The sequence below is a fragment of the Python bivittatus genome, unplaced genomic scaffold (genome assembly GCF_059951505.1).
Source record: "Python bivittatus isolate LINGU-HERP-01145 unplaced genomic scaffold, Pbiv_v1 ctg000190_np1212, whole genome shotgun sequence".
NCBI lineage: Eukaryota > Metazoa > Chordata > Lepidosauria > Squamata > Pythonidae > Python > Python bivittatus.
Window position 1 is genome coordinate 587,795 of NW_028277042.1, and position 12,526 is coordinate 600,320.

At 40.4% G+C, this 12,526-nt stretch overlaps 1 protein-coding gene across 4 annotated transcripts in view; it reads right to left on the reverse strand.

The window, feature by feature from the left end:
- The window catches only part of CHST8 (carbohydrate sulfotransferase 8), a 307,931-nt gene that overhangs the window by 254,227 nt on the left and 41,178 nt on the right, over positions 1-12,526 (reverse strand). For all 4 annotated transcript variants that reach the window (XM_088135842.1, XM_088135843.1, XM_088135844.1 and 1 more), the window contains exon 2: positions 401-628. In XM_088135842.1, coding sequence (XP_087991968.1) covers positions 401-512 — 112 coding nt within the window. In that variant the 5' untranslated portion in view covers positions 513-628. The remainder of the gene's footprint in view (positions 1-400; positions 629-12,526) is intronic.

The window sequence follows — 12,526 nt, forward strand, 5'->3', positions numbered from 1 at the left end:
GGTGATTCCATTTCAGCTGAGAAACAGCTGTCATGCATGTTTTCTCTTGAGTGCTAGACATATCACCTCAGAACAAACTGTACAGGGAAATACACGGGTGCTTGTTTAACTGACAAGCTGTAGACATTTGCAATACTTTTCTTCACTGAATCAAAGGTTGCAACTGTTGCTCTGGAACAAAAATGTACTGCATGGTTTGCAGAAAATGAATAAACCTAACATTACTGTTCAAGAACCTTGCAAGAGTTTGCCATAATGTTTCTTCAGCTGATAATATGAACCTTTCCACTTATCTGAATTACAAAAAAACATTTAAGGATATTCTTTTCCATAAGCATTATTTTGTTAAAAAAAAATCATTCAGTGAAAACTATGTGAAAGCAGAACCTGAGGAACTAACCTGGTGTTTGTTGGTGGACAACTTCTTCTGGATCCTGCAGGTGGATGAAAACAAGAAGCCCAGCTGCTCCAAACAGAAGGATGAAGGAAAACATGCAGGTCAGCTTCATCATTAATGTCCTCAATCAATCCACTTTAAGCCCACAGAAAGAAGAAAAGGTATTCTCTTTGATCAACAAAGCTTGAGTTGAGGTCAGCATCTCAGCTGGCTTCCTGTTTCAAGTGCCACCTGGTGGAAAAAGAGCAAGTGAGCATAAGATCCACTAAATATCATATCTCTCTAATAAACTACCTAAATGTTGCAGTCTCTTCCCCCAGCTTTCCTACTCTCTCCTCCCACCCCTCCCTGGGCCTAGCAACCAAGGATATGGAAACAGCAAAACACTCCATGTGGAGATTTGTTCCAGGGAATGGATGTCCATCTGTATTTTATAATGCTCGCTGCATCGGTTTTTCAGAATATTTTATGATGCTATTTTAACATGCTAAATTATTGTTTAAAATGTTGTGTCTTGAAAACTACTTTGAGAAGGCTCAAAAGACAATATGAATCACTAAATTCTGAAATTAGAAGGAGCCATATAAGAATCGAAGCTCAACATTCTGCTAAGTGCAATATATTTAAAAATAAATATTTTAACTTTTTTAAAAAACATCATACAGTTCATTCTTGTTATAAGAAAGAGGAGAAAGAACTAGACACAGATTTTTTTGAGGGAGAGCTTATTTCACTCTTAGTAAATGGCACTAAAATCCTGTCTCAAGTGAATCTGAAATAACTTGGATCATCTCTTCCTCAAGACAAAAAACAAAATGAAACATGAAAATCTGAAATGAAGAAACCCCAAGGACTTGAAGTGAATGTTTGGTATGTCCCAATAATGAAAGGCTCCCTCTGAGCTTTGTAAGACCCTATTGCTTTTTTTCCTTTGTTCTTTTTTAGTCCTTTAATATTATCCCCAATCACATGGGGAAAAAAAGAAGACAAAGCTTTTAATAACTGCATACGTGCATACTGGAAATTACGCTGCATCTTCTAGTTCACACGGGTATGACATCAAACCTATACATCATACTAAACCTTTTCCCCTGGCAGAGTTTTTTGTCCTCAAATGCACCTTCACGAAAAAATGGGCCAAAAATTTGCCCTGCCCACTTCCTGTGATGTCACCACCTTTCCAATGATGTAACCTGTGGCTGTCCAGCAGGCAGGACACTGCATAGCACCAGCTTCCTTTCCAGGCCAAACCCTTTGCTAAAGATTCCAGCTGCTAACAGATGGGAGAACCAAGATCAATTTCACACACAAGCAGGAAAAAATCAGTGGATCAACAGGGACCTTTTCTACAACCTCAGTCACTGCAAATGCTAAGTTTATCAAAGAACCATTTTTGAACCGCTTCAAAAATGTTCCTGTGCTCTTTAAATTAGCAATGTAACAGGAATACATGGCTTTGCAAGAATTTACTGCTAATTTGTATAGTCATAATTAAATAAATGTCTACACTTTATTGTCCTTGTTTGGCCACATTAAACAGTTATACATGATTCATTTGGAGCACTGGTCATTCTAGGAAAATGTTATCAAGATTCTATTTTATTGTGTTTTCTGGAAATTGCAATTGCAATGCTATTTTGTGGGGTTAGGACTAAGAGTACATTTTTTATAAAAAAAAAAAAAAGCAAATTATGCCTAGTAGCATAAATTCATGCCCCAAAAATATTGGGAAGCTTCTTGGTTGTTATTATTGTTTTAATTAACACGGTGCACTTAGTTATTGTTTTAAGCTAACGGGATGTACTGTATATATATAAAAAACTGGAAATCCTCCTTGAAAAGAGAAGAATCTGTCTCCAAAGCTTCATCCCACAAACAATTTGCCCACGTTAAGATGTGCCAGTTTCAGAGGCAAACCCCTTCATACTGTGTTTCGAGCCCTGCTGCATTCTCATTCGCAGTTTTGGTCAGCCCTTCGAGGTAGACCATGTCAGATTCAGCCTAGCACAGTCGCGCAGTGCCGTTGGTCAGTTTCACCGCCCCAGGCGAAAGGTGATCAGGGCAAGTAAACAATGCAACCACAAGTTAACGGCCGGCAGGGGGCGGGCCATTAGAAGTGGCAACACTGCAGCGCAGCCAGCTCCCAGGCGCCCGGGGCAACTCCGGCTCATGACACGCCGGAAGCGCAGCAGCCAGCGGGCAATTCAAACCCAGATTAAAACAGCCACCACAAGAAAAGCCCCAGGAACGCAAGGGCAGGAGAGACAAAAGAAGCAGATCAGAACACAGCAGAAACTGGCTGAATCTGCCATCGAGGCGAGGGGAAGGAAGAAATCGCGCCAAGCCAATCCTGGCTTTGTCTGTAACCGCTGCGCATTATGCCTGAGTCAACTAACTTTCGTCCGAGCCTGTGCCTCACGAGGTTTCTGTTCAGCGCCGAATGCAGCGATCCTTACAGGCCAGACTAGAAACCAGCGCCATGAGTGCGCCTCCCCGTCCCCCCCTTTATCTTCGTGAGAACCAGGGAGGGTCAAGGCCATGATGCTTTCTCAAATTACATTTCTGCCCCCAACTCAGCTTTCTTTTATCTGACCATTGTCTTGGTTGCGGCTCTTCCTCCTCTTCCTCAAGGTTATTTCTACAGCCCTTTACAGTTTCACAGGAAAAACGGAATTAACAGAAATCAAGTTCGGTGGAAGAGGATTTGCCTAGGACAGATTTCTCCCTAGAAAGCACACTTACAGGGGAACGGAGGCGTGTGTCAGGGGATCCACTGCCTAGACCCTGAAATCCGGCAAGGTTAGTTAGTCCCTCTATTTGAGAGAAACCCGGGGCAGGACAGGCAGCCAAGCGGAGTCTCAGCGTGGGAGCTCCTGCCCTCCCTCCCTTCTCCTCTGCCTCCCCTGGCATCAGGACAACCCAGAAACTGGAAAAAGATCGACTGGCAGGCTGAACTCTGTAGAAAAGGAGTACAGCAATACAGAGGGAGATCCGAGGGATGTGTCTAAAGGGGTTAAGACAAAAGTTGGACCAAGCCATGCTTGGCTGGTGTGGGTCTTCCAGGCTGTGTGGCTGTGTTCTGGAAGTTTTGTTTCCTAACGTTTCGCCAGCATCTTTGACCGGCATCTTCAGAGGGCAGGAGCACAGACAGGAGCAGTTCTGTCTGTGCCCAGGATGATGTGACCCTGTTGTGGGTATTTATAGAGATCAGCGGGGGTGCCTGAAGGGTATGTGTCCGTGGGGGGGTACATCCTGGGCACAGAGAGAACTGCTCCTGTCTGTGCTCCTGCCCTCTGTGCTCCTGCCCTCTGAAGATGCCGGTCACAGGTGCTGGCGAAACGTTAGGAAACAAAACTTCCAGAACACGGCCACACAGCCCGGAAGACCCACACCAGCCATCATATTCCGGCCGTGAAAGCCTTTGACAATACAAGCCATGCTTCCTCATCGTTCCTCTGCCTCTAGGCTTCTAGGCTCTCCCTGAGGGTTGATTGATTTATTGCAGTAGCCTATGTAACACACACCAACTAACGAGACCCAGTACATTGCCCAAGCACTGTTTTCTGCTTTGTCCAATGATGACTGGACAGTGAGTGTGAGAACTGACTTCACAGAAAACAATCTCCACAATGTGAAGCAGTTAGCTGTGCTGCATTATGGTCTTCAAGTCAATCATGACTCCTGGTAACAGTATGGACAAGTCTCTACAGATTTCAAAAGTGGTTTTATTTACTTATTTATTTATTTATTTATTTATTTATTTATTTATTTATCAATCATATTTATATAGCCCTTGCCTCCTTCTTCCTAGGGCAGAGAGACAGGAACTGGCTAAAGTCACCCAGTTGACTTCATGCCTAAAGCAGGACTAGGACTCAGGTTTCCCCAGGTTCAGTTCCTGATGCCTACACAAATGCTTGCCATCTCAAACTGTCTCTAGGAACCTGCAGACTTCAAAGGGCGCTCTAGTTATCCTTTTGATCCCATCTACCCATTGCCTTCCTCATTTTCTACTTCCATTAGGCTAACCAAGCATAGTTATTTCTTCTAGTACATCTGCTTTTACCTCATGATTAAAAGATGTGAGTTTCCGTTTCCTCAAGGGAATAATCAGCCTTTATTTGGTCCAGGATTGGCTGATCAGTTCTTCTTGTAGTCTATGGTACTCTTAGCAACCCTCTCCAGACTCAGAATTCAAAGGCGTCATTTTATTTGTTACTTTTTCTCAATGTCCATATTTCAGAGCCACAAATTACAGTTGGAACACATTACATTAACTACTTTGATCTTTATTACATAAAACTACCATGCACAAAATTCTTTTTGTATTGTTCCCTCTCTTTACCTTACCTGTTCATCTAGTGATGAACCCAAGTAAACAAAATGCTCTGCCACCTTAACTGCTTTGCTGCCAATTTTAAGTTCACAAAGCCTGCAAGTTGTCTGCAATGGCATGTTCTCACCTATCACTTGATGTTGCTTTTATCAACATGTGAAGAATGATTAAGTACTGTTTCAAGTAAAACCACAGCAATGGCTTCAGGTCCTTAAAAATAGTATGTAGGGTGTATTGGACGCCCCAAAGAATGTATCTGAAAGGGTGGACATCACATTTTCTATGCTGGAGGTGTAAGAAATTTGAGGGCTCACTGACCCACGGGATATGGTTATGTGATCATTTAGTATCTTTTTGGGATTGTGTATTAATGTAAATTAGTAGACTTATGGGGAAAAAATTAAATGTTAAAGATGTTAATGTGATGTTGAATTATATACCCAAACTTTGGAATTTGACTGTTTATCAGGAATTGTGGTTGTACCATTTCCTGGACGATTTCACCACTAGAATTCTACAAGTGATAGAAACTAAATTTGAAGCCTTTGAGAAAGAATTAGATAGTGATATTGATTTGCAAACGAATTGGATATTGAAAATAAGAATACTGACGATGTTATACAGTAGTAAGTAAGGGAATCTTCAGAACAGGGAACTGGAATAAGAGATCTGGAATCGGATGGAGGGCTGGATGGTTTAGTTTATCTTGAGCCTGGAGACAAAGAGTTTTTTATAAAGCCCAAATTTACAAGAGAACTTTTTTTTGACAATATCCAGACCATACAGCAGAAGAGTCTTTTGGAGATTTTTCTTTTTTGGATGCACAGGAAGGACTTATTAAACCTTTGAAGACGTCTGACAGTAAAAAAGGACAAAGTGACAAGAAATTACTACTTGAGATTTCACTTGAAGAAAAGACTAAATGTCTTTTTCCCTGAGAAGAAGAAAAAGGAATTTAAAGTGGACTTAAGGGACCAAGGTTAAAATGTACAAGTTATGATCTTGGCTTGGTAATATGGAATTTATTTTTGGACTGGGATTGTATGATAATGTTTATGGATTTTACTGTTCTAGAAAATAAACAGACTTAGGTGCTTAATAACGATAGATCAACTGATACTTCACATGTTGGTAAGGACCTTGGGATAGCATGTCTGTGTAAAGTTCTTTAGCTTTGTTTCTATTTAGAAACTGCTCTTGGGATTTTTGCTTGTAACGGAAAGAAATTAAATTTTGACTTTGAGATTTGATATTTAGAATTGTTTCTGCTGCAGAAATATTGTGTTTTATTGATATTACTAGAGTAAGAAGTTAATGTATTATTTTACTTATAACTGTACCGAAAAGTCGGAAGTTGTTCTTTTCTTATTTTGTTTCTTCTTTTTTCTTTTCTTCCTCACATTTATCTATTTCTTTCTTTTCTATTTTTCTTTTGATGTCTTTGTGTATTTTATTCTTGTTTGAAACTTAATAAAATTCTTATTTAAAAAAAAAGGAATTGTGGTTGTATTGAGGATGAGGGGTGGCAAAAACAATTGGAAAAGTGATACTATTCTAGATGCAAAGGAATGATTGTCAGAAATGTGTCATCTGTCTGTTTGGAAAAGGCAATATTTTCTACCAATCAAAGGATGCAGCAATCTGTGTTATTATGGCAGAGATTTTGTGATATCTTAGAATAATATCTTGTATTGTTTGTATTATAGTTGTGAATTCACTGGTAAACTAGTGACTATAGATAAGCATAAAATATAAGATAGGTTTTTTTCCTTCTTAGTTTGTATTTTTTATTTTAAATTTTTTTTTGTAAGATTAAATAGTGTTTTGTTACAAAAAATAAAGATATTAAACTATTTTTTTTTAAAAAAAGTATTATGCCCATTAAGTCGGTGTTGACTCTTAGCAACCATATGGATAGATTTTCTCCAGGACACCATGTTTCCAACCCGATCCTTCTGATAGTCTGGTGGTGCACTTGCTGAAACTCAGTCCATTCATCTTATTGCTGGCCATCTTCTTTTTCTCTTTCCTTTCACCTTTTCCAAAAGTATAGACTTCTCCAGAAATCTCGGTCTTTGCATAACGTGTTCAAAAACAGAACAATTTGAGCCTGGTCATTTGTGCCTCAAGTGAGAACTCTGAACCAATGTGTTCTATGAACCCTTTGTTTGTTTTCTAAGAATATCCTTGGTATTCTCGGAAGTCACCTCCAACAACCAATTTAAAAGTGCGAATATACTCTCTATCCTGATTCTTCCAAGTCCAAGATGAAGAACAGGCATGAATGGGCATCCCTAAGTCAACTCTAAGCCTTGAAAAAAGCTTATACACAAGCAGGGCTTCCAATTCACATAGATGTAAAGGCCTGGCTCTTACATGCCTGGGCCTTTATTGGCCCCCACATAAGGCGAGTGGCACCAGGCCTTCCAAAGGCTGCACAGCCAGCACCTTGAGAAAGGGACAGAGCTCTGATATATGGATGACAGGAAAAAAAAGCAGAACCAGGACAATAATGGTAAAGTTGAGGATGTGTTTAAAGCCAAAATCAACCTGGAGCTGATCAGCCTATTAAGCCTCCCACACCGAACCCTCAAGGACAGCGCTCCAAAACCCACGCTAGAAGCACGTCCTCTGTACCATCACTGACTTCCCAAGGCAGGCAACGTGACGACTGGGTTCCTACAACATGCATAACCAGGTCAGGAAAAAGCATCGTGTCTGCACATGCACACATGCAAAACTTGGGTAGGATGTGGGGAGTTTTTTTGTTTTGTTTTGACTTCTCTTGGGGTTGTGCAGCTTAGCATATTGTGTGAACCCAGACTATTTGATTAATCTATAGGTCAGTGTATTGTGTGAACCTAGAAAAATGGGCAAATTCAGTCACTGGGTTAAGTGTGTTGTGGGAATGTCACCAATCAGAGGAGGCCAGCAGGGTGGTAACTGGAGAGAAGGCTATCCTTTTAAGCAAGGGAGGTATATAACCAAGGTTTGGGGCTAACTTTGGAGTGGTATTCCGGGGGATTTTCTGAAAAAAAATGCATGGGCAATAAGAAGTAATTTAATTCAAAATTAACTGAACTTTAATTTGGTAGATACCATAAATAGGATTGCTCCAATATATTGTATTTAGTCATTTCCCCTTTCTGTCACATTAAAAACAGCAGTTTGGCAGCACCCTTTAGAGGCGATCTGAAGACCCAGCCAAGGCCTGGGGGAGGCGGAGGGGAAGGGAGACCCGAGGCCCTGGGGCTGGCAGGGGTGCCCAACTGCGTGCAATCCTGTTCTCTCATTCCAAAGAAGGAATAATAAGTATATACTGTGTCTTACAAACTTAAACACAAACACACTCATATGTCCCTCTAATCACATACTGCATGATATAGCTCTAATATCGGTTTCCCTCTAGTGCTAAAGACCATAATAAACAGAGCTGAGTAAACAAGCTAAGTCAATGCCTTTGCAGTCAAGAAGATTTCTCCTTATAGTTTTCAGGGTACAAATTACTGCAGGCCTCACGAGTTGCTAATCTTCATAATAACATGCTACATCCATTAGTAAGTTAATGAGCAAGCCTTGAAGGTCCTTGATGTGTAGTTTATACTACTTTTGATCCAAAAACTATCATAAGCAGTTTTTTAATGCTCTTGCTCAGATGAAAATCTTCCAGGAGCTCCCTTGGAATGATGTAAATAGCAAATGGGGGAACCATTTGGTCTTAATTTCTTCACTATCAGAACAGAAATGATGCAGATAACTAAATTCCCTTTTGGAAGAGCAATGGGAAAGGAATTCTTCACAAATTGACTCTAAGAGGTAGAGCTGCTGTGGGGCTGAATATTTCCATCCCACCACAAGTCTCAGCGGGGGATTTTCCTCCCAGAACACATGCAGGAAAAGACCAGGGGACTCTTCCCCACCCACAGGCCTCTTCAGGGATGGGAACTACAACTCCTAGCATTCCCCAGTGATCAGGGCAATTACCAAGGCTTTGGGGAGTTGAAGTCCATGCCTTTGGACAAGCTAGGCTAGAAATTCAACAAGGATCAGGTTTATAGTAACCTCGGTCTGCTTTCATATTTGTGGGACAATATTCCCGCCTCACTGGGATTTTTAAATATTTCTTTCAAAGAAAACAAACTTCATCCATTTTTGTGTACAACTTTCAGTAAGTTTTTGTTGACAACAATGAAAGTAACATAAACTCTCAGAGAAACCTTCACAATTTGTCTTGTTTTATTTTTTGCTAAGTGAACTTCCCCAATGCAAAGTTTATTTTCATTTATTTTCTTTTATTTATGATAGCATTTATTTGCATTTATTTTACAAGACTTGTGTGAAGGGGCGCTGTGAAAAAATTACTGTGACATTAAGGGCACCATGAACTGAGAAAGTTTGGGAATCTCTGGGCTAGTTTGTACAGAGTGCAAATTATATTGTAGGTTGCTTGGGTCTGGAGCACCATGCTGTAGTTCCTGTTGTTGGTATCATCCTGCTTGCCTGCCTGCAATTTGTCCTTTGCAATTTACTGAATAAAGCAGGTATACAAAAAGATGGCTTAGCATAATATGAACTCAATACCAGTTTGCACAGTACAGGGAGCTATTATCGTGGGAGAGTTCATGCAAAGCCAACAGCAAACACAACTGCCTGCAAATTTCATGCATTTTACAAAGCTGGCCTGGAAGTTTCTTATAGGAAATTTTAAGAAAGTGGCAGAGAAGTTTGATTTTTACATAATTTAGCAACTTTCATCAATTCCACCAAGGCCATTTCCTCCCATACTAGCCCTCCCCTTAATCTTAAAAGTCAAAGTGTCTAATTTGCCTGTCCCTGGAACAACCCAAACCCTTTCTCCTTAATGACTGAGAGATCCATCTGTTTTGTCAAGGTGATTCTTGACTTTGATGCATTATTCCAAGAGGAGCTCTTCCCCGCTAATCTTGATTTGAGCTGTTAACGTGAAACCTCTAATTAAAGGGAGTTCTGAAAACATACTCTGCCTTTCACACATAAGCCATCCACGAGTTAATAAGAAGCCTGGAGCCTGGCTAGCAATTTGAAGCATGGGAACCCAAATGAACTTAACACTTCATTCTGCTCACTTCAGCTACAGTGAGTGGATAAATTGTGCTTGTGTTTGCTGTGTGTGCCTGAATATGATTCCTTGTGCGTGCTGCAAAATGTCTTTTTTCCTAAATATTTTCATTCAGTTTGATGGAAAAAAAATGTCCATATCTGATATGGAAAGGTGCCAATACAATGGATGGAAAAATGAGGAACTGAGAGAAAACACAGATACAGTCATTTATAAGAAACCAACTGGAGATTAGTCCCCATCTTACAGTGACCCACAGACTGATGGGCTGAAAGTCTTTAAGAATTCTTTCCATTATGAACAATCAGATGCACACCAGCTTCATTGAAATATGTTCTTTTAAATGAGTTCTCCAAGCAAGTTTAACGTTTTCTTATTTGTTTTAAATTCTAGGAATACAAGCAAAAGAGGACCAATCTTGCTCAAAAGAGTGGGCGCTCATTCCAGGCTTTGTGTGGTGCCATTCTGTATAAACTGGTATTTTAAGGTTTTTTACACTTAAAGTTGATCTCTTACCATTTGCCTCTATGGGCTGCAGATCAACTGATCATGGAGATTAATTACCTAACATTTTTAGCCAGAAAATCACTTCTGCCCTAGACTCACTAATATTCATTGGATTTTTCATAGCGCAGAGAAATGTTATGTAAGAGTTCTCTGAATAAAGGAAAATAGCGTTATTTGCACAATACTGTACACTTAAATCTGTCAGACAGAAAATAAATACAATGTAAGGAGCCGGAGTTGAACTCAACTTTGATAACTATACTGGCACATCCATTTAGTTTTCCTGGCAATAACACTAAGGGGGTTGGAATACAATGATATGATATTGTAAAAATAAATGAGTGTATAATAGTGTATATATAGCAAAATAACAAAATTATAATAATACATTATGTTTATAATAAATAGCAATAATTAATAACAGCTAATTAAAATCAATGCTGTAAGTGGTCTTCTGTAATGAGGACGCTGTCGTCTAGCACTGCCTTGATTTCCCAGAATGCCTCTCACACACCCCCCGATATTTTTAGAAAATAAAACCAAAGCACAGCTGGCAGTGCATTGCTTTCTTTGGAAATGGCGCATCTGGCGAGAAGCAGGGACCTGAGGGCTGCCTCCGCTCTTCTTCCACTCCCTCCTAAGCCAAGGGCAAAGCCAAAACCAACCGTTTACTACTTAGTAGCCTCCACGTGTGTTTTCAAGTCCCATAAGACCCAGTCAGCAGAGTCTACTCTTTAAATACTTCAGTCCCAATCCCTACCTCTTTTGAAACCACACTGCATGTAAGACCGGGCCTCCATCACATGGTCACAGCCACCATCTCGACTCTCTTTACAGCCCCCGCTAACATCCCTGTGTAGCCCAGTGCCAGCCTTCCCCCTTTTCACCAGGGAATGCTTAACTGGATTTAGCTTTCTCCTTCCAAACTACTGGTGTTATTTGTTTGAAGCACAATCGGTTGAGGTAACACAAACTACGTGCTGTATTTGCAGTCCCCACACTCTTCGTGCATTTTCAAGGAAAGACTTTTTTAGTGAAGACATTTCCCATAACTGCAACCTGCAAAATCCCCCTTTGAAAAATCTAATGCAATTTCTGTTGTCAGGAACGGTAAAGGTCTTCCTCCCCTTAATACTCTAGAATTAACCTCTGCTAACGTATCCGTAACCTTCTCCTTTCATAAGCCGCCGAAGGTGTGACAGACCTTGGCAGCGGCCTAGTGCTGTATAAAAATGGTTTGCATGAAGCTCTTCAATTCTGCATCTCAGGCTTTAATAAAATAGTCACTGACCTTTTTAGCTCATGTATAATTAAAACAGTGCTCAGCATTTTGCAAATAAATAAAAGATACATTTGAACATTTCCACAATTAATGACATCTCCTTTTAAAGAAATGTTTGGACATGGAATTATGGTGCTGTTAAGGGTAATAATGAAATCTGGCACATTATGGACTTCATCTCAGTACATCATTCCCAATTGCACATTGCGCTTGTAAAAAGCAAACAATTATTAATATTGATTGAGACTAAAACAATATTGGATCTCAATATATTCCTTCTTCTTTTATGAATTACTTGGCCTCGCCACTGTGATTATGATGAAGAACAATTTGCATGCTCAATTTCTTTCCAGCAGGAAACTTGAAAGGGAGCAGCAACTTACAGTTGTGCTCATCATAATCAGCCTGCAGAATACAAAACCGCTTGAAAAGTTCTAAGATGAGGATAAAAGAATGAGGTTTTCCTCCAGCATGTATCAGCATTCTCTCTTGCTGCTGCAACTAGCTCGCTGGGATGGTCTCCCCACAAAAGTCCGTCTTTGAAATCCAGCAGAAATCGTAAGCAATAGCTCTGATGGCAAAGAGTGGAGTGTGATTAAAGGAGGCTCTCTTTCTTTCTGGTTAATGGACCAGTCCCTACAGAACCCACCTTAATTAGACCCTTCATTAACAGTACCCTTCTGCTTCCATGGCAGCTGTTGCCAGCTGTTCTTCAGGCTTCTCCTGGGAATAAGCTAAGTACTGGAGCCCATGAAGAGACAAGAGGCAACCAGAGAATTGCCCCCTGGGCAATTCTGAAAAAACAAGAGAAGTTGGATCGGGGGTCTCTGGGATTTGTTTGCCCTCTACTCTCTGAAACTCTCTTGGGAGTTATCATGCTCTGCTAGGCTTTTTCCTATGGCTAGT